The 23,331-nt window shown below is 40.1% G+C and overlaps 1 protein-coding gene across 1 annotated transcript in view; it reads left to right on the forward strand.

Moving 5' to 3' along the window:
• SLC30A7 (solute carrier family 30 member 7) overlaps positions 1–19,712 on the forward strand; it is a 92,642-nt gene extending 72,930 nt beyond the window's left edge. The window contains exon 11 of the mRNA XM_062191839.1: positions 13,506–19,712. Within this exon, the coding sequence (XP_062047823.1) occupies positions 13,506–13,553 (48 nt within the window). The 3' untranslated portion in view covers positions 13,554–19,712. The remainder of the gene's footprint in view (positions 1–13,505) is intronic.
• Positions 19,713–23,331: the final 3,619 nt, after the last annotated feature.

A 23,331-nucleotide genomic window follows, 5' to 3' on the forward strand; every position in this document is an offset into this window, starting at 1 on the left:
GAGGAATAAGGCAAATGTGGCAAAATGTTAATGATCATTGAATATAGGTGATGGGTACATTGGTATTATATTATTCTTTTGGCTTTAAATATTTTAAAAATAAAAAGTTGAAAAATTAAAACTTGATGTGGCCACCAAGATAAAGTCCAGACTTTCTGACATGACCCAGTTAATTACTCAAGTCTTTTCATTGCCATGTCCTTTATACTCCAAACCCATCAAACATTTCACTTTTCTACATAGGACAAAAATCCTACTCTAATTTAAAGGTCCAGTTCTATGGTTGTTTTCTCTGTAGAACCTTTAACATTTTTCTGGGCAGAATTACTTTGTCCTATGATACCTATCACATTGTGCATGTTTGCCTGCCCCCGTCCCCCATCACTCTCTCTCCGTTCTCTCCTCCCCTCTGCTGTCTCTTGAAAGGTCACCACAAAAACACACCAAACACCAAGGTAAAGGAGAAGGTTTATTGTTGAGTGGGGGAAACCTGAGTTGGAGAACATGAGGTGTAAAGAGAAGGTTTAGAATGGAGATAGAAGGCTTAAATAGAGGGAGTTTCCTTCCACTTTTCCAAATGTTCACAGAAGTGGTAAAGATCTTGAATAATGTCAGGGTCAAGCGTGCTGTTAAGCGGCCATTTGGATTGGTTGTCAAGATCATACATGGGCCATGCCTGATTACAAAGAAAGATGAGGCAATGCGTGCTTGAGATCTGGAACCAATTTGAGAGGAACTAAATTATTTAGGAGACAACCAAGAGGAGAATCGGATGGAACGCAGGATGAGAAAATTCCCGTAGTGACCAGTGGGATCAGACTGGTGGATAGCAGGCATCCCCAGTATCATGGCAGCAGTCTGATGAGGAAAGTAAGGGGCAGAGCAGAAGGTCAGGTCATCATCTGCACCCACTGAGTTTTGTGGTTGTAGAAGTCCAGGATCCTGAAGCAGCTCACATCCCTGAGAGGAGAGCAATTTTGTCAGGAGATTCTGGTCTGAAAAGGCATCTGAAAGGCCACCACAAAACACACCAAGCACCGGAGTAAGAGAGAAGGTTTATTGTTGGATAGGGGAAACCCGACCAGCTGCCTCCCCATGCACAAGAGAATAGCAGCCTATACTAGAACAGGTCTTATATAGCTTTTCAGAGGTGAGGAAGTGGGAGCAGTGAATCATGTTAGGGTGGGGGTGGAGCTGGTCCCTGTGTTTGGGCCATTTGGTCACCTAACTTCTAGTAAGCCAGGCTGGGCTTAGGATCGAAGCTTATTGTACAAGATGGTGATGGGCCAGAACCTAAGATAGCATATGGGGCTTGAGATGGCACCCCAGATAATACGGCACCATTTTACTAACATTTCTTTCTCTCTCTCTCTCTCTCCCTTCCTCCTACCTCCCTCCCCTCCTCCTTCCCTCCCCTCCCTTTCTCTTTTTTTTGTTTCAAATTTTTTTTGAATTTTTTAAGGTTTCAGCTTTTTAATAAGAAAAGAGGATGATGATATAATTTCAGATTGTGATAAGATGTGCTGATACTGCAGTTTTCAATTGGGTTACATCCTAACATGCTTCATAAAGATTCTAGGCCGCTGCAGTTTAAGGGGTATGGGTGATTTCCTTTATTAAGAGTTTAATAGGACATGTTCATGCTGTCCAGCTTCACTGCTGTTTCTGCGTATCTGACTGACCTCCTTAGTGCAGAACCTGAAACCTGGCCCAGGGTGGAGAAGCTGTGATGTGCCTATACAGACAGGCCGGAGGGGAGATACCTGGGTACACATGCATACACATGGGCTCCCAGTCCAAGGCCTCTGGTGGGAGAGGGCCCTGAGGAGGGCAAGAGAGGGCCAGGATTCACAGCTCCAGACCGGTAGGGCCAGTGGTAGTCACGGCAGCTGTGGAGGGAGGGAGGTTCCAGTCATAAGAGGCAGAGCACAGAAGGGCAAGGTCAGCAAGCGTGGGAGAGCTTGGGACCCCTGCAAGTTTGGGAGGATTCAGTTACTCAGAGCCCCTGTCCCCTGCCCAGGAATTCCCCGAGACCTCCTTGGGTGTCTTCCTGAGCCCTTCCCACCACTGCCACGGACGCAAGTGGTCCTGAAGGGAGGTGCCCTTCCCACTCCAAGAGCAGGATGGGGTCGGCCCACTGGGAAAAGAAGGTGGTGAGCAAGCCTCAGGCCCCATACACATTAGAGGGACCGGTGGTCCCAGGCCCAAGTGGACATAGAGAGCCCTCTGGGCAGCTGCCGGCTTCCAGGTCCAGGTCCAGGCCCAGGTGCAGCCCTCTATGGTCCTGCTTAGTGATCCGGTTGTGAGTGGGCATAGCCAGGCAGATGAGGCCAAGGAAGAGCTTGGTAGGTGGCCAGCAGGGTTCCTGAGACTGGGGAGCACTGAGGTTATAAAGTGCTAGACACATAGACATGGCCATGTGGAGATATTTTCCTGGGGGTGGGATGTGACTTTTTCTTGGGGAGCCTCCAACTGGAGCAGCTTCTGAGTGGCACAGGAGGGACCCCTAGGTGCCAATCCAGGCTCTGCTCCCAGCGTCCTCCACGATGGGGGCCAGGGCACACACTCCAGGCCCTGGTGCTCCCAACAGTGAGTGTAGACACCACAGGGCTCAGCATCCCTCCTTTCCTAGCGATAGTTCTGTGAACTGGTTGCCTAACTCATGTGAGGATCCTGTGGCACAGAACGGGGTCAACAATGCACCTTCTCACCTTTAGACCCTCAACCCGCTTGCTCCCACCCCAGCCAGCAGCAGCCCTGCCATCCTCACCTCCATCTAGGGACATCCCTTCTTCTCTGTGGGCCTAAGTCCCTTCCACAAGAGATGTGGCTGCAGAGGGGCTGCAGGACACACGGCTAGGGCCTAGCCACCACACTTTGGGACTGAGCTCCACTCCCATGGAGCACACCATGGATCTCCAGAACCCAGGAGGCAGCGGCTGAACAGGGCGGACAGAGCCTGCAGAGGGCAGGGTCTGGAAGGGGGCAGTGGAGTCAGCAGCAGCCCCCAACACAGGAACTGGTGGGGCCTCTGGCAGGTGGATGGGGCAGGCCCCTATGAACCCCTTGTCTGTGGCCCTCCTGGGCTCAGAGGCCACGCTGGTCCCTCGGCCCACAAAAATCTTCAACCCAGCTTTTGTCAGTGGACCTAAGTGTGGGGCAGGGTGTGTTCAGGGAACAGCCCTCCCCTTCCTCTGGCTCTGTATCCTCTGGAGAATATTGGCTATTCTGGGCCAAACCTGGGGAGAGAAAGTCCCCAACCATTGAGCATGTCCTACATGCACAGGTGAGAGAGGCTGGCCCTTCAGATGTCAGCTGTGCATCTGTACCTCCCTGTGGTTCACCTGCTGGGAGCAGGGCTTCCCTTCCCTCACTTCAGGTCTGGGGTCCCCTCGGGCCAGGTTTTTTATTTATATAAGGTGAACAAACTTCATGTATTTCATGTATACAGATTTAGGAGCATAGTGATACTTCCCACTCTACCTTCTCTGCTGCCCATGCTCCTACTCCCCCTCCTCCTTCCTTTTGCATTTTTTCTTTTAATTTTTACAATGACATGCTTTCAGTTTATTTTATAATCACAAGTTTACCCCTCTACTAAATAAGGAATTCAACAAGTTGTAAGTACAAAAACCACTGCCTCAAGAGTATAGGCAAGGGCTGTAAATCAAATCTCAAAATGTCAATTTTGCTCATATACATTATTTTTTTCTCCTCTATATTGCCACAAATCAGGAAAATCATCTGATACTTGTCTTTTTAGGACTGGCTTTTTTCATTAAACATAGTGGTTGCCAGTTGCATTCATTTTGTTGCAAAAGGATTTCATTCTTTTTTTTTTTTTTTTAAGATTTATTTATTTATTTCAAAGGCACAGACACACAAGAGAGAAGGAGAGACAAAGAGAGATCTTCCATCTGTTGGTTCACTCCCCAAATGTCCACAACAGCCAGGGCTAGGCCAGACCAAAGCCAGGAGCTTCTCTCAGTTCTCCCACATGGGTGCAAGGGCTCAAGGACTTGGGCTGTCTTCTGCTTTCCCAGACACATTAGCAGGGAGATGGATGGGAAATGAAGCACCTGGGATTGGAACCTGTGTCCAAATGGGATGCCAGCACTGCAGGTAGAGGCTTAGCTTTCCACACCACAGTGCTGGCCCTCCAATTTCATTTTTTTTTTTTTTTTACGGCTGATTAGTATTCCATCTTATATATATAACATGTTTTCTTTTTTAAAAGATTTATTTATTTGAAAGGCAGAGTTACAGAGTCAGAGGCAGAGAGAAAGAGTGAGGTCTTCCATCCACTAGTACACTCCCCACATGGCCACAACAGCTTGAGCTGAGCGGATCTGAAACCAGGAGCCAGGAGCTTCTTCCAGGTCTCCCACATGGTTGCAGGGGCCCATCCTCTACTAGTTTCCCAGGCCATAGCAGAGATCTGGATCAGAAGTGGAACAGTCAGGACTCAAACCGGCATCGATATGGGATGTTGGCACTGCATGCAGCAGCTTTACTGGCTATGCCACCGCGCCGGCCCCACCATGTTTTCTTTATTGATTCATCAGTTGATGGACATTGGAGTTGATTCCATATCTTAGCTATTATGAATTGAGCTGTAGTAAACATGGGAATACAGATAACTTTCATACGTTGATTTCATTTCCTTTGAGTAGATTCCCTGGCTTGGGATGGATGGGTCACATAATAGATCTGTTTTCTGATTTCAGAGGAATCTCCATATTGTCTTCCATAATGACATCACATCTTCACACATGGGCAACGGAACATAAAATGCAGTTCAGTTAAACTGAGGATCTTAACAGTAAATTATATAGTCTCCTCTAAAAAAGAAAAATATATGGATAGATTCCTTTGGAAATATATTAATAAAATAATTTATATGTAATTAGGGTAACAACTAGGTCTCTTTCTTAACAGATGCTATAAGTCTGTGACATTTTGACTTTCATGATGAAGCATGCAAGATTTTCAATGCACGTAGCTGTGCATAGTGCCTGCCTGTAACTGAAGTAGGTTGAAGAAGGGTCTTCTGGTAACTTTTGAAATCTTGTATTAGAAAGTGGCTGAATTTGAGAGTTTGTTCAACTGGTTCTTTGGTTTTACAAACTGCAGTTGAAGTTTGAATATTCTAAGTCCTCAAGAATATTTTTTAAGTCTTTTTATCAGCTGAGGTAAGGCCAATTTTATTTAATTATTTTATTTTATTTTTTTATTTTTTGACAGGCAGAGTGGACAGTGAGAGAGAGACAGAGAGAAAGGTCTGCGCGCTGTGGCCGGCGCACCGCGCTGATCCGAAGGCAGGAGCCAGGTGCTTCTCCTGGTCTCCCATGGGGTGCAGGGCCCAAGCACTTGGGCCATCCTCCACTGCACTCCCTGGCCACAGCAGAGAGCTGGCCTGGAAGGGGGGGCAACCGGGACAGAATCCGGTGCCCTGACTGGGACTAGAACCCGTGTGCCAGCGCCGCTAGGCAGAGGATTAGCCTGTTGAGCCATGGCACCGGCCAGTAGAAAGATTTTAAATCTTGGTAGCCATAGTTCCAAAAGACCAAAATGAAGATTTTTAAAGTAATAAGTTGTACCTTTCAGTTTATTACATTTTTAGGTATCATTTTTACAACTGATATTAAATTAGAATTTAACTCATAGTTTTTCTTTAAAATCTATTTGTTAAAATTTACATGAGATTAAATTGAAAAGACCAACATCATCAAAAGTTTATTATAATTTTCTATTTTGCTTATGAAACTAGCTTTGTGACTATTTTAGAACTGTGTATTAAGCGTTGTCCTTTTTCATCTCATTTTGTCAAGTTATCAGATAATCTTTAACTGCTAAATAAAATGGCTTGCAATGCATGAATATAGATTAATATAAGTGAATTACTAGAACTCACTGTTGTACTTGATTCCCTTTGGATTAATAGTTACATGATAGTCCAGTTTTCAAATTATAAAGTTTTCTGCTGGCCCATAAAAATCCTTTTCTTTAAAATCTTTATTTACTGTTATTTGAAAGGCAGAGTGACACAGAGAAGCACAGAGATTTTCCATCTATGCTGGTTCAATTATCAAATAACTGCAACATCCAGGGCTGGGCCAGGCGAGGCTGAAACCAGAATGAAACTGGGAACTCCATCCAAGTCTCCCACATGGAAAAACCTAAGTATTTGAGCCAGAATATACTGATCCCAGGGTGTATCTTAGCAGGGACCCAGATCAGAAGTGGAGGTGGGACTGGATCCTAGGTGCTCAGTGGGATACCATTGATCCAAGCACTGGCTTAACTCACTGCACCACAATGACTGCCCCTCTTTGTCCTAATTTTTAAGAAACTGAATTATTGGCCAGTGCTGTGGCTCCGCCTGCAGCGCCGGCACACCAGGTTCTAGTCCCGGTCAGAGCACCGGATTCTGTCCCAGTTGCCCCTGTTCCAGTCCAACTCTCTGCTATGGCCTGGGAGTGCAGTGGAGGATGGCCCAAATGCTTGGGCCCTGCACCCCGTGGGAGACCAGGAGAAGCTCCTGGCTTTGGGTCGGCGTGGTGTACCGGCCGCAGTGGCCATTGGGGGGTAAACCAACGGAAAAGGAAGACCTTTCTCTCTGTCTCTCTCACTGTCTTTAACTCTACCTGTCCAAAAAAAAAAAAAAAAAAGAAACTGAATTATTTAGGAATTGATGAAATGAAGTTTCTCTTTTGTGTCTACCATATGAGTAGCAAAAGGAAGTGTGATATTGGATTTGAAAAGCTGTTAAACATTTTAGTTTTGTTGTAAATTAGCCAATATCTATTAATTTATTCTTGTAACATACTTTAAAATTATTACTGTCTGTAAAATTTTTCTTATTCCTGTTTTACATAATATTGCTAGAAGAAAACACATAAAAGAAAAAGTCTAGAATATGTTTGAAGAAAAAATATAGAATGTAGTAGAAGAAAAATCTACAATATGCTTGAAGTTGATTATCCTCCTCAGTTCCACACAGCATAAAAGACTGTCAAGGATAACACGTAATATTTATTCCCTATTACAACTGTGGTATGCCTTCTCAGGTGCTAAGTCCCCAGCTTCCTGCTTCAACTCTGAGTCCTATCCTCTGGCCTTAAAATAGAAGTTAATATTGGTGCTCAGGAAGAACTCAAAAACCTCACACACCCAAATGGGAGTGCTCCAAGTTTCAGAGCCCTTCCACCTCCAGTACTCTCCTGGGTTCATAATCCCTTCCTGTCTCTGAGGGAAGACTTGTAATCCAACCCTGCTCAAGGGTGAAGGCAGAGAGTAGGAGAGAGTATCTACCCTTTTACAGCTGAATCACATTTTCCCACTGTTTCCATTTTTTTCTTCTTTGTGGGGTGCTTTAACTTATTAAGATGTTGGTTTGGCTTGCCCACTCTTTGATTTTTCTTTATCCATCTTTTTGTTGTCTTTGTTCATGTATATACTTGAAGTCCACCAGAATCCATCTGCCTCAGGAGGTTGGAATAAATAGCCAGAGGATGTGACAGCAAACACACCCCCTAGGTTTGCTATTTTTAATTAATCTGTATGGTTTAAGTGTTCATTTGTAGGCTGATGTTGATGGAAAAAATAATAGCTGGAGCTGCTAGCATTTATGGAGAGCCCACCATGTGCTAGGCTCTGGGATACTTAACAAGTCAGTTGGTCCTCACAAGACAAAAGAAACCCGGACCTAAGTTACTCTCAACTTGAAATGTCGTCACATTCATTCCTTGATTTGCTATGATTTAGGTTGCAAATTAATGAGTAAGATGACTTTTCAAAACTTAACTTTAAAAGAGATAATGGTTAATATTACACTTGTATTTTCATTCAAAAAGTAACGTAGAAGGGCCAGTGATGTGGCTCAGTGGGTTAAAGTCCCAGGCTGTAGCACCAGCATCTCATATGGGTGCTAGTTTGAGCCCCAGCTGTTCCACTTCTAATACAGCTCCCTGCTGATGTGCCTGGGAAAGCAGTAGAGGATGTCCCAAGCCCTGGGCCCCTGCATCCACGCGGAGAAGCTCCTTGCTCCTCCCTTCAAATCGGCTCCTCTGCTCTGATTGTTGTAGCCATTTGGGGAGTGAACCAGCAAATGGAAGACCTCTCTCTCTCTCTCTCTCTCTCTCTCTCTCTCTCTATATATATATATATATATATATAAAACTTTTTCAAATAAATAAATAAAATAAATCTTTAAAAAAAAACTAACATAAATTTCCTGTAGTTTGATTGGTAAAGAGTACAAGCACATCAGTAATTTTCTATTGATACTTATTTTTCTAACTTTGCTTTGGTTTGTTCTCTTTTCCACAACATTGAGTATTTATGGAAAAAAAACAAATCTAAGCTTGTGTCATCAGGTTAACATTTATTTTCTTAGGAACATGTAAGTATTCAAAATAGCTAGCTGTCTTTCCTGTTTAAGAGTGTTGACTGAGTGGTTTGCACATTATTCTCGGGACACCCAGTGAGTACACCATAGTGTGCACATTTCAGGGCCAGCCTCTCAGCCAGCCTCTGACTCCTGGTTTATTCTAGTGGTAGAATGCTTAAAGGAGTTGAGCATTACTATGCTGTGCAGGAGTAGGTGCCATGTCACTGGGGCATGAGTCAACTGCAGAAAACCTCCTTGGCATTCATCCTAGAATTCTTTGAAAAGTCCATGTTTCTCTCTACTTTGAAGGAAATTGAAAGAAGAAAATGGAAAAGCTGGAAAACTGAAAGTTGGTGCTATTGGGACACATGGATGAAACAAAATAATTTTTTTTTGCTCTTGAATGAGCTTTTGTGGAAAGCTGTAGTCCCTCAGGGGAAGGATATCAGCTTGAGTAATTAACTCATGATTATGCAAAGATAATTTACCTAGCCTCTTTGTTTTTCTTCTTTCTTTTTTATTGCCTTGGGCTACTTCATTTCTTATTATCATCTTCCCTCTTTTAAGACCAGGGGTAGGGAAAATGGCAGACAATAAAAGGAGCCTAATTTATTTTGCCCATTTTACTTTCATTAACAATTTTGTTGAGAGAAGCATTAAAACTGCCTATTTGGACAATAGTTTTGTTTTCTCTTAAGGTTAGATATATAAGAATTCTGCAAGAGTGTTCCTCAGCACAGTTATTTCAGGGGTCATCTGGATTGAGTAAATCAAATAATACAATTGTAATCAGTCATAATTTGTGGTAGTTTTTATAGCATTTAAAATCTTTTCTTACGTTCACATATGATCCTCCAGGATTTATTGAATATTTGTTGAATATTGGATGAATGAATAGCAATTCTGTGAGATACATAGAGTTGGTATAAATCAAGACTTTTTTTTTTTTTTTTTTTTTTTTTTTTTGAGAGAGAGAGAGAGAGAGAAAGGTCTTCCTTTGCCATTGGTTCACCCTCCAATGGCTGCCGGCGCGCTGCTGCCGGTGCACCATGCTGATCCGAAGGCAGGAGCCAGGTGCTTCTCCTGGTCTCCCATGGGGTACAGGACCCAAGCACTTGGGCCATCCTCCACTTCACTCCCTGGCCACAGCAGAGAGCTGGCCTGGAAGAGGGGCAACCGGGACAGAATCCGGCGCCCTGACCGGGACTAGAACCCGGTGTGCTGGCGCCGCAAGGTGGAGGATTAGCCTAGTGAGCCATGGTGCTGGCCTAAATCAGGACTTTTAAAATGATAAAAACTGAGATTGGGTTTTAATTTTCTCGAAGACCATACAAAGTTATCTCCTTTTTTAGCCACAAGCCACTTAAGGAAGGGGAGGGTACTATTAAATGTAGTCTCTGCAAATTTGATAAAAGATAGCCATAACCTAGTACAGGAGGGCTTTTGTTTTTGTTATTCTAAGTGGGGCGAAAAGCTCACTATACATTTTGTTCTCTCTGATGGCAAGCTTCTAGGATCTCTCCAGCTTTTTATTCCACTCAGTCAGTTCCTGTCAACATTCCTAAGCGCAGAGCCCTCCTACCTGAATGCCAGAATAAAGCCAAACTAGAAAACAGTGTTCTGAGGAGTCCATAAATAACTATAAGAAAGTAGTGTTACAGATTTTTAACATCCAGTGCAGCTTTCTCCTTTGTATTGAGTAGTACAATTTACCTTTTATTCTAAAGTGCAGCCAAGGAAGGGCTTATTATGAATTTCCTTTAATTACAAAAGTCATTTTTGATTGAAAGAAGGAAATTAGTAGAATTTCAGCTCATCCAACAAATACTCACTGATCATTTATTGTGTGCTGCTTACTACTTGTGGCAGTGAAAAAAAAAAAACAGTCAAAATCCTTTATCTTGCAGAGAGAATATTATAGTGGGAGATAAATTATAAACTCGATGAGTAAGTTTTCTATCATAAGGATAGAAAGGGCAGGGAGAGCAGACTAGGGAGATTGGGAATGTGGAGGTGTATACCTGCTCTTGAACCAAGCTTTTTTGTCTTAGAGTGTATAACAACGAAACGGCAAAAAGTTCATAGAAATGAAATTAAATGCAAGTTTGCTTTGGTGCAGAAAAGTTTCCATGCATACTAAAGGTCTCCAAAAAGTTCATGAAAAATTTGTATTATGAAAAGCTATTCTTGGATCTTAAAATCTGACATGCTGTAATTACTTATTTATCATCTCCCCTTCTACATAGCCTTCAGTAGTATAACTATGTGAGGGCATTTTTTTTGGTTTTTGTGGATTTTTTGGCAATTATTTACTTGTTTATTTGAAAGGCAGAGAAAGGGGGCAAGAGTTGGGGGTGGTGGTGGGAGATAGGATTTTTGGTTTATCTGTTTTGTTCACTGTTGAATTCCTAGAGAACAGAACTGTCTGGAATTGGTTGGATGAGTTGAATGCATTTTATAGAGTGCTCAGGGTAAGGCCTCACTGATGTCTGAATAGAGATTGTGACAACAGAGGGAGTGGTATGTCATGTGGATATCTTGATGAACACCTTCCAGGCAGAAGGGCCAGTGTGGCAAAGTGAACCAAGGGAAAGGTATTGAGGGGCCAGACCATGCTGTGTCTGTGTTAACCATTGTAAGCAGTCTGAGCTTGTAAGGACTAAGGAAGATAAACTGTTACAGGGTTTGAAGGAGAAAGTGATGTCAGTCTGATTGCTGTTTTAGGAATAGACCAGTGGAAGGCAAAGCAGGGGTATGACAAGGCAGATCAAGCTATTAGAAAATCTATAGACAGGAAGTGATAGTGGCTAGGACCAGCCGAGAACAGTAGAGATGATGTGAAGTGGTCAGATTCTGGATTTGGAGATAAGGCCAACAGGTTTTGCAAATGGACTGAATACCAGGGTGAGAGGAGAAAAGGTCTTTAACTGGAGCAATATTAAGGGTGGAGTTGAGTTGAAGAAGACTATAGGATAAACAGTTTGGAGAGGGAGGGATGGAATTCAGTTTGGCTGCAAATATCCAAGCAGAAATGTCAAGTATGTGGTAGATTCCAGCCTAGAAATAGAAATTTTAAGTATAAGCATATGGATGATACTAAATGAGGTCATTTAGGTAACAAGTGTAGGAAAAGACAGGAGGATGGGCCTTTGGACATTTTGGTGTTTAGTGTTCAAAAACTGGAGGAACAACCAGCAGGGAGACTCAGATTGAGCTGTGAGATAAAAGCGCAATCATTGAATAGTCTCTGAAAGCTAAGAGGTGACAAGCTATTTAGTAGGAGGCAGTAATCATCCCCATTCTTGCTAAGAGGTTAAGCAGTAAGGTGCAGATTGAAAATTAAGTACTGGTATAAACAACTTGGAGAGGTGACTGATGGTTTGGGGAAAGTGGTGGGAAGCAGAAGTTTGGAAACAAGCTCAAAAGAAAAGAAAATATGCATTGAGACAGAAAATATAGACAACACTTTTGAGGATGTTTTCTGTACAGAAGAGATTGGGACTATAACCAAAAGGGAGTGTAGGGCCAACATTTTTTTCAGATAGAAAAAATTATTGTGTGTTTGCATGCTAATAGAAATGATCCATTTTGAGAGGGGCAAATTGATAATATAGAAGAAATGGGGACAGTTTAGAGAGCAGTATTCCTGTGGAACAAGTTTATATTCAAAATTGAAGACAGGAATTAGAGTGTAAAATAATTAAATAACCAATACATGGTTACACTTATTGGAGTATTTGCTAATCATTTATCATTTATCATGGGAGGATTTAGATGGAATTGATTTATATATGTTAATTAGTACCCAACCATTCAAAAACTAGGGTATTCTCTATAGTAATGGTAGATGGGTCACCCCACTTTTCTAAATGTCACTTAGAAGTGATCAGTAGCATAACATTTTTTTTTTGTAGTGATAAATTAAGACTGTCTTCTGTAACTTATAAATATATTTATTTATGAAATAATTTTCTGGTGATTTATGATTTTAAAAAGGAATTAGTTACCAGAGGCAGAAAGAAAAACTGTTGGTTCCTTTTTTTAAAACGTGAGTTTGAGGGCCGGCATTGTAGTGTGATGAGTAAAGCTGCTGCCTGCATCACCAGCATCCCCTATGGGCACCATTTCGAGTCCCAGCTGCTACACTTCTGATCCAACTCCATGCTAATGTGCCTGGGAAAGCAGTAGGAAGATGGCCCAACTACTGGGTCCTTGCACCCACATAGGAGACTTGGAAGAAACTCCTGACTCCTGGCTTCAGATTGGCACAGCTCCGGCCATTGTGGCTATTGTGGCCATTTGGGGAGTGAATCAGTGGATGGAAGCTCTCTCTCTCTGTCTCTGCCTCCCTGTCTCTGCAACTCTGCCTTTCAAATAAAATATAATATATATATTTAAGTGAGTTTGGGAGCTAGCCTTGTGACACAGCAGATTAAGCCATGGTTTATGACATTGCTGTCCCGTATCCCATTGCTGGTTGAATTCTGGCTGCTCTTCTTTCAGTTCAGCTCTTGCTAGTGTACCTGAGAAGACAATGGAACATGGCCCAAGTACTTGGGCCCTTGCCACCCATTTGGGAGACCAGGATGGAGTTTCTGGCTCCTGCTTTCAGCCTGGCTCAGACATGACTACATGACTGTTGTGGACTTTTGCGGAGTATAGAAGATTAATATTCTCTCTTTCTGTCTCTTTTATCTTTTCCCACCTGTCTACTCCCATTGCTTTTTCAAATAAATAAACCTTTTTTTAAGAGAGTTTTGGGGTAGGCATTTGGCGCAGTGGCTAAGACTACACTTGGGATGTACCCGCAGCCAATATCAAAGTGCCTGTTCTAGTCCTTGCTTTTCTCCACTTGTTATCCAGCTTCCTACAAATGTGCATCCTAGGAGTGAGTACTTACAATCTGCATGGGACACCCAGATTGACTTTGGCTCTTGTGGGCATTTGGGGAGTGAACCAGTAGATGGAATATGCTTCTTTCAAATAAAATGAAAATAAAAATTTTTAAATTAAAAATAAATTTAATACAGGTATTTTCCCCACTCTTCTGTAATATGTATTCTGTTATTGGTTTGTTTGATTTTCTAATTTTTTTTCTTTTTTAACTTTTCAGGTTGGAGTGAGACAGCTTTATGTACAGATTGACTTTGCAGCCATGTAATGAATGAAATTATTTTACTTTTCTTTTGGACCAAGTTTTTCTGGTACTGTACAATTTAAAACATTGTACCCAGCTTCTTAAAATAGAGAAAGCATCACTACAGCTCCCCAGCACCAAGTAGACCAGGTAGTGTCAGCTGTTCATGTTCCACAGGGAGTTCACAGCTAAGGGATGACAAGTAAGAGGACATTTCCTGGACTTTTGGTCTTGTCTTCTGTGCCCTTCCACTGTAAACCATTTTGATTTCTGCTTTTGTTCCAGAGTGTTGGTTTGTGTGTCTGTGGTTTCTTTCTTTCTTTTTTTTTTAATTCCTTCCTTCCTTTCCCTTTTTTTTGTTTTTATTTTTCTGTTGTTTTGTTTCATGTTGAATATCTTCATCCCCATTCCCTCACCCCAGTCAGTAAGAAATTCAGATTGTGGGCCTCCAATCATCTGGAATGTCTTTACTGAAGCTGCTGGAAACCACTGCTTTCATTCCCACAAAACCAGTGTTAGTAGAAAAAAACAAAAGAAAAAAAAAGAAATCTGTTTTGTATGTAATGTCACAGTTGTTGACGTTCTTCAGTATAATCATATGTTTGTAAAATTGTTTGTTCCTCGCAAACTTATGAACCAAACCATATTGGGTTTTCAAAGTGCCTTTGTATCACAAAATGTTTGCCAGCATATAATTGTACCATCAAAGGTCACGTATCTTTTTTTTTTTTTAATGGACATTCTGTAATCTTTACAAAATAAGACTCTTGTTAGCAATGTATACAGATTATCTTTTGTGTACTTCCAACATAGGCTTAGATATATAAAAAGCTTCCTTTTTGTTTTATCTCATCAAAAAATAAAAGGTTTTATTTTGCTTTTTAAACAAACTCAATTATCATATTAAATTACTTTGTGGACTATGTTTGCAAAACTTTGCAAATACATCTATTAATACAGAAAGTTGTTTTGACGCAAAGCAGCTGCTAAATTCCAAATTTCTGTAAAAACTACTGTGTGTATGACAAACTTTCCTATATCTCTCCTTGCCATTTTTATGTATTTTATTCATGAAAAGAAAAAGCAATGTACACTAAAGGAATAGCTGTGATTGTGTTCTTTTGCTTTTTCATTCTTCAGATGCCAAGTTACATGACTTGCTTTCCTGTTTAAGCTTTGCACAAATACAATTGCTTTCAGGAATCCTATAGCAGCATTTGATTGAGTTTAAACTATTAAAGGTACGGAGCAAATGTGGTGATGTAGAAAACTCTTCCTAACATAGGTATCTTAGAAGTAAATAATAAATAAGTTTATTTTCTAGGTTCTTGTGTATTTGAGAAATAAAAATACAATTTGAGATGACAAGTGCTTGAACACTATTTAAGTATTCTGTGTTTTTATAAAGACATATTGATCTGGATAAACATTTTTCCATTGTACTTCTTTTTATTACAATGTATATTCCCTTTTAACTTTAAAAAAAAATTGAGATTGTTGGGGGAAAAAAACACTGCAGAATGGAAATGATTGCTAATAGTATAAATCAATAATAAGCACTTTTTTATTGCAGTGGCAGGAATCACAGCTGATTTTGTCACTCTTGAAGTTATTCTTTCCCCTGTTATGGCCCACAGCATATGAATGATTAGTAAAATTGGACCATTTTCTTCATGCTTTTCTAAACTGCTGCAGATTGCCAAGAGCTGTCTTTTGGTCAAAAATCTTTTTACAGATAAAATAGTAGTTTTCAAAACATGTTTGCTTACTGCCTGGCAGTTCTAGAAGTAGGAATTCCTACAATAGGGTATATTTGACTGAAACAATTGTTGAAATCTTTTAGGATAAAAAACACTAAAAGAAATGCCCTGTTAATGGTACTGCTTTTTCTGGAAGTTTGCAGTGCCGCCAACAAAGTCCAAAAAACAAGAATTTCCTTGGGTTTGGCATATTCTAGAAAATGATAGATCTAAATGAAGGCAGCAATTTTGGATATGTGCCTTTAAAAGATAATTACATGTATAACAGTATTGATATTTCATATAGGGAGATAATTGTACTGGTCTATAATTTTTACCAGTGTATCATCTGAAGATCTAATTCTCCCTTTAACTGAGCCTTTCATTCTGAGTTTTTGTCAAAATGAATATACCCACTCTATTTAACTGTGCTCTTAACAGAGAAATGCATGAGTATTTTTTTCTTTGATAAGGCATTGAGTATATAGCATGTTAAACTCATATGAAACCAATCTGCACTTGTTGCAAGAAGTTGCCAGGTTATGATAATTTCACAGGTTCACATTAACATTTATGCTTTAATTAAATGTCAATATGCCTTTATGTGCAGCCCCAAAAATTCAAGAAGCGCTTAATATATGCATAACTGCCTCATTTTGCTAATTACCTGTTCATTTTTGTAAAGGACAGTATCTAGTTTACCTGTAGGGCATTGTTCATCATGCTTTCAGCGTACCATTTTTCTGCAGTGGAGGTATTAAGGAAACATATGTCATTGGCATCATGATATCCCTTGTATCTAGAAGGTTTCAGCATTCTTCAAAGCTTACACATATTTATTTATCTGTAACCAAAGTACTGTGACTTTTGTGTACCTTTGTAAAGCAGCCAAATCATTAACTCAAATGCAGCTGGTAAGAGTTCTGTAATGTTTTTACCCACCATACAAAAATCAGTTTTTACAAATACTATTCATTTGGTAGTACCCTGTTATATAATGTTGGAATTTAAGTAGAATTTTACTTCTAAGCAAGGACTGTTGTTAGAAGCGATCTAGTTCTACCTCTGATTTTTCAGACGAGAAAAGTGAAGCACAGAGATCTGTCATTTATTCAAGATCACAGAGATAATTAGTGGCAAAGCCAACACTAGAATTCAGACCTTCTGACTCCAAGTTGAGAGTGCTGTATTGTACTCTTAGTGTAAAATCTGCCTTTCTAGAGATTATGTGATTAAATGCCATTTGTAAAAAGGGATATCTGACCTCCACTTTTGATACATTAAGGCACTTTATAAAGAGTTTGTCATTTTTTAGTATATAATTATGAGGCTTAGAATATTATTTCCATAGTATTCTTCATGGAACATACTCTGATTAATTTTTCTACTCTTTTTCACTCATGTGAAACCTATCCTTTTAAAAAAATGATGACATCTATACAATGGATACCTCTAATTTGTAAGTGAACCTTTTTGTTAAATGCTGGAGGCTAAATCCAATTCAAGAGTTGCTTAGTTTTTAAATTTTGTTTATATTGTGTTAACTGTATTTTTTAAAAAACTGGCTAATTCAGGGGTCATATCATTTCAGTCTTGCTTTTTATTCAATGGTCAGCTTTTTGCATTTTAAAAACTCTGAGAGTCATGCAGAATTGTGCATTAAATATTGTACCGGACAAATCTTTTCAGTGGGGTGAAATTCTAAAGTCTTATCAGAATCCCAAATGCTAACCTACTACTTCCAATTCATCATTAAAGCCTGGTCTTAAGAAAGTTAAACATTTTTTTCCATTTTACAAAAGTCACCATCTTTGAAAAAAGTTATTTTAATGCACAAGAAGATGATTAAAAAAATAAAAACAGAAAATTTATTCTCTGTAAAACACATTCAGAGATTATTTCAATACATGATCCCCAAAAGGCTTACTGACTCAGATCTCTATCATAGAATCAAGACAGACTCAAATGCAATGAAAAATTCTGTATTAAAGAGTATTTACAGAAAAGGAGCAGAGGAGTACACTTCTTAAAAGTCAAATGGATAGGAGTCTTTTTTGATGAAAGTATCTTTGGTTTATATTTAACCACTTCCTAATCTGCAAATTATACAGAAAGCAAGGATATGAAATAACCTTTATTCTTATTTATGTGCCAGACTTTTAGTAGGGCTTTTCTCATGTTATTTCATTTATTTTTCACATTTCTATGAAGAAATAATCTTGCATTATTTAATTATGATTGACCAAGCACTGTCAAATATACTTTCGCTTCTAATTCTCATAATATCCCCATTTTATAGATGATGAAGCTGTTTTGAGAGAATTTACATGACTTGCCTGGGGAAGTGCCAGTACTTTCCCTGACAACTATTTTTTAATGTATGTTTTTAAAATTCAAGAAACTGTAACACATCTAAATAGACACCTGAAAACCTAGTGAACAATGATTTTTGACAGAACTGATATTGGGAACACTTACTATACATTGTTTAGACTCAATCCTTCTTTCTGTGTTCTGTTGTGCTTACTTCCTAACTTTGGCATCAGTCTAAAACTGCTGGATAAAAAAAGACTTCAGAACTGTGTTAAGTACTTTTATTAAGACCACTAAAAAAAAAATAGACCTTTTATTGGCACTCAGAGTAAGCTGCTTAAGGAAGTGACACAGAGGCTAAGGCCCTCTGTGCCAGTATGAGCAGAAAAACTGAACTCTCACAAACAAGAGACCTTAGCTCAGTTATTAGGGACCTGTTTCTTCCAAGAGTTTTGCACTGCAGGAGAGGGATGAGTAGGCTTTGAACATCACATTTCATACATACCTTTTCAAAAGGAAGAAATGTATTTCAGATAGTATAACTAATGCTTAAAATTAATGTTTAACTTTGAACTCCTGCCACAGCTTTGAAAATTTAATATTTGTAATTTTGGTCATGGTGTGGAAAGTTTCTAAATGATCTTTGTCTTGTACATCTCATTATCCCCAAAGTTAGCATGGATTTACACTTACATACTCAGTAAGTGCTTGGTTAGCTAGTGAATAAATATTATAGACAGTAGTAGATATAAAAGTTAAGGGTTAGGGACAGGTGAAACCTGTAGCTGAGGACATCTCAGCAATTATTTGGCATTTTTTGCACAAGCGTATCAGTTTATATTCACTTTGGCTGTTCTTTTTTCCCAGTATCCCTGTGAGCTGCTTACTGTTTTTAATATACAAACAGTGGAAGTTCAGAGATGTTATGCATTTTGCATAGTGCTGGATAGGAATTTGGCAGAACAGGGACGGTGGAACCTGGGCCACTTGAATTTTTATATTTGTGTAGCCAAACCAGGAACCACACTGTCTACTTGGTTCTTTTGTAAAACTGCCATATTTCCACTACTTAATCTGTAGAGGTCTTCTATTTCATTTGTCTCTCATGTGTTGTCATCAGATGTCTTTCAGAGGTAATTTTTTGAAGGTGCTTCTATAAAAACAGTAAAACATGAGTTCATTAAGTGATTCAAATATTCCTACAATGTTTACTTTTTTCCTTTCCCTTCTATAAATTTTAGCAGCCTCTTTATATTTTTTCAATTATTTTTATTGACATTGTTGCTTTCACTCTAGAGTTCCCACCTTTTACTAGTAAAAAATAGATGTTTTAAATTTTAAATTTGAATCTGATGCATCATATAATGTACATCAGTTCGTCTCAGTGCAGATTCTATCCTGAGCTAGATACATCCTGTCAATAGTCTGCCATACAATTCCATTGTTTTCCCTGTTAGCCACAAACTCAGAGATATTTTTTCCCAAGTGGTATTTTCCCCCAACTTTTGTGAGTGGATAAATGAACAAAATGGGTCTTATATATTAGAAATACTGTGAATGATAAGTTGCCAAATTCCTTATTATATTCTGAACACTCCTAAAACACTTTACCTCCCTGACTTTAATGGTTTTTAAACGCATGGCCATGACTGTATTTGTGTTTGATTTCTCTGGTGAAGATTGTGGCATTGAAACATTTCTAAAAATGTTTGAATACAAAGCTAGATTGGAATGTCAGATTTCAAAGACTATGTTGTAATTTGGTTTACATATGCTAAAGCAAGCAATTATGATTTGCCTAAGTGCAATACAAGAAATCTATATAATGTATTTTTCACCTTTTCTACTTGAACACATCCACGTTTTGTTTAACTTCAGATGTATTTTAGAATAATCAAAAGTTGTGTCAAAATTCTTTCAATAAAATTTGTTTAAAAATCTTTACCTGAATTGTGTCTATCAGTCTGATGGACTGAAAACTGAACTGACCCACTATCAGAATAAGATTCTATAAGACTTAAGGAATGAAAGGGAAAGAATAATTTTCAGAGATAGAAAACAGCAGAACTCATTAGAACAAAAACTAAGTTAGGAGGTTGGAAATGTCTTCACATTGTGAAGAGTCCCATTGTGGCTCTTATTTATAATTTTCCTCATGAACATGTCTCAAAATATTTACTTCCAGACATTTCTATTAACCCAAATTGCTGTTTTCTCACCTCACTCTCTATGGATGACCTCATAAGAAATGAAGACCAAAAGTATCTGACATGAACCTCCAATTTCCTTCTACCCAGTCAGAAGCAATTCCTCTTTAAAATAACTTATTTTGGGGAGGGCATTTGGCATAGTGGTTAAATCACTGTTTGGGACATTTGCATCCTTTATCTGTGTCTGAGTTGAGTCCCAACTTGTCCACTTCTGATCCAGCTTCCTGCTAATGTACACCCTGGGAGGCAGCAGATGATGGCTTAAGTCCTTGGTATTCCTACTACCCACTTGGGAGACCTGGATGGAACTACAGGCTCCAGGCTTCAGCCTGTCCCAGCCCTTGCTGTCCTATTTCGGGAGTGAGCCAATGAATGGAAGTTCTGTCTTTCAAATAAAGTGAAAATTAAAAAAAAAAAAAGTTTAAATGTTGAAAAATAACTTCTTTTCACAAAACCGCAGACTCCACTCATCCCATCTTCCAAAGGTTTCTTACCAAAGCAGCTCCTTCTTTACTGTGCATCTCTGCCACTAAAAGGGCTCTGTCCTCAGCGTGTCTGCTGCCTCATGTGGTCAACATATGCTTCTTCCTTTCCTCTCCCATAGCTCCTAATAACACAGCTTCACGCTTGCCCATTTTGTGTGAGTTGTTTTAAAGATCCTTGGTGGCTTGCCTTTGGTCACTTCCATGGCTAAACCACCAGCATCTCAAAGTTAACAGGAACTAAATTTATCTTCCCCATTCAAATTTCTTAACTACCTATTTCTGTCAGAATTCCTTACAGAATTTTTAAAAACCTAAGCATTGCCTCTGCTACCTCCATTTTCTGAATTCCCTACCTTTTCCTTTGAAGCCACTTAACTTCACCTTTTATGTTTGCAATTCCACATTCCAGGATTTCCCTGGTGACTGCAGGAGAATTACTTTTGGGAACTGTCTAGCTTCCCATCTGTCCTATGCTCACTTCTAGCAATCTCCATTTCAGCCTCGTATCCCTCCTCAGCTCCCCAACACCCAACAAACAATACTGGTTTTGGCAGAGTTAAAGGGATTTTTGCTGAATCTGACTTTTGCCCAGATCTTTGAAAACATTTGTGTTGTCCTGGCTTCCTGATTACCTTGTGCTGGCCCTTCTGCACACTGAACTTTGACTTGCTAGATCAAGAACACCTGCCAAGGACTCCCTGCCTTTCCTGTGTTGTCTAGAGTCAACCTCTGGCCTGTGTTTGCTGTGGCCTATCAGTACCCTGAGGGCAGTCTCTCTGGTAGACACACAGGCATAAGCGACCAATCATTCTTGTATCTAGAGTTTTTTGCTTCCTTTACCTTGGCCCCCTGGTGGCAGCCTGGGTTACAGTGACAGTAAATAAGCTTCCCAGTTTCCACTTTAGACCTCTAGCTAGGGATGAGTGGCTCCCTGATGCTTAACAAGTATAAATTCCTCAGAACAATGATGGAAACTCAACAATGCTTTCTTTTTCTTCCTAATTCAATCTATGCCATGGCAATAAGCAAACTTTTCATTAGCCTAAACAGGAGAAACGGCAAACACTGGGAGGCAGCAAACAGGTTTCATAGATGTACACAGAGTGACAGCAATTTACTATTTCTCATTCTTGAAAAAAGAAAAAAGTCCTTTTTAGTAAGAGTCTAGTTCATTCACATACTGTCAGATCATTCAGTTCTACTTACAGGCTTAAAAAATATATGAAGTTTAGACTTAGCACATAGATTTCTAACACTTAAATGTACAATCCAGCTTTGCCTTCTAAATTCCTATAACCAAAAGGAGCACTAATGATAATATGAAGATAATGTTCAAATGTGTAGAGTCTGACACAGTGTAAGCAATCATTTATTTTGAAAATATTAATTATGCTTTTTTTTTAAAAAAAAAAAACTTTATTTCTTTGAAAGTCAAAGAGTTGCAGACAGAGGGAGAAGAGAGATCTCCCATGGTTCACTCCCAAATGGCCCCAACAGCTGGAGCTGCGCTGATCTTTAGCCACGAGCTTCTTCCAGGTTTCCCATGTGTGTGCAGCAGCCCAAACACTTGGGCCATTTTCTGCTGCTTTTCCCAGGTGCATGAGCAGGGAGCTAGAAGTGAAGCAGCCAGATGTGACCTGGCACCCATATGGGATGCCGGCATCACAGGTAGCGGCTTTACTTGCTACGCCATAATGCAGGACCCTGAATTATTATTTTTAATAGGAAGTTTATCTTGTCTTTGATAAATAGTTCTGCATGAATTTTTAGAAAATTTTTAGAAAACATTTGCCTTGTTCTGGCATCCTGATAACTTTGTGCTGGTAATCTAAGACACCTTTTGCTAGATCTAAAGGATTAAAAACAAAACAATATAAAAACAAAAACATTTGAAAAGGCATTTCCTGAATACAGGCACAAAGCAGTGTTTTGTAAAGACATTTTATAATTAAAGAGGAAACTCAGATTCACATATATGCATAGATATGGTTTCACAGCAATTTTGGATTGAAATTTTGAAAACATAATCATTTTAAGGTTTATATAAAGCCATCATTGTCTTCAACCCCAGGCAGTAAGTTAGATCATGATACTCAACTTTACAAGGGTTACATGTCCTGTATGTGCATCATACTACTCCTTGAGAAATAATTTGTACACAGGTCCTACTAGTTTCAACAGCTTTTACAAGAAGGCAAAGTCAGGACCAGTGCTCTAGCATAGCAGGTAAAGCTGCCACCTGAAGTGCCAGCATCCCACCGGTTCAAGTCCTGGCTGCTCCACTTCTGGTCCAGCTCTCTGCTATGACCTGGGAAAACAGTAGAGGGAGGCCCAGGTGCTTGGACCCCTGCACCCTCGAGGGAGATCTGAAAGAAGCTCGAGGCTCCTGGCTTTGGATTGCCCCAGTGCTGGTCTTTGCAACCATTTGGGGAGTGAACCAGCGGATGGAAGATCTCTCTCTCTCTCTCTGCCTCTTTGTAACTCTGCCTTTCAAATAAAAGTGGGACCAGCGCTATGGCACAGCAGGATAAGCAGCGACTTGGAATGCCAGCATTCCATATAAGAATTCCGATTCAGGTCCTGGCTGCTCCACTTCCAATCCAGCACCCTTCTTTTGCTTTTTTTCTTTTTTTATTTATTTGACAGGTAGAGTTATAGACAGTGAGAGAGACAGAGAAAGGTCTTCCTTCCATTGGTTCACTCCCCAAATGGCCGCTACAGCCAGCACTGCGCCGATCCGAAGACAGGAGCCAGGTGCTTCCTCCTGGTCTCCCATGTGGGTGCAGGGCCCAAGCACTTGGGCCATCCTCCACTGCACTCCCAGGCCACAGCAGAGAGCTGGCCTGGAAGAGGAGCAATCAGAACTAGAACCCGGCGCCCATATGGGATGCCGGCCCCGCAGGCGGAGGATTAACCAAGTGAGCCATGGCGCCGGCCCCCAGCTCCCTTCTAATTCATCTGTCCCTTCCTATATCTGTCATTCTGCCTTTCAAATAAATAAAACACATATTTTAAAAAACAGCCTTTCCGGCAGTGACAACCAGTCCGTGCGAAC

The sequence above is a fragment of the Lepus europaeus genome, chromosome 5, assembly GCF_033115175.1.
Source record: "Lepus europaeus isolate LE1 chromosome 5, mLepTim1.pri, whole genome shotgun sequence".
NCBI lineage: Eukaryota > Metazoa > Chordata > Mammalia > Lagomorpha > Leporidae > Lepus > Lepus europaeus.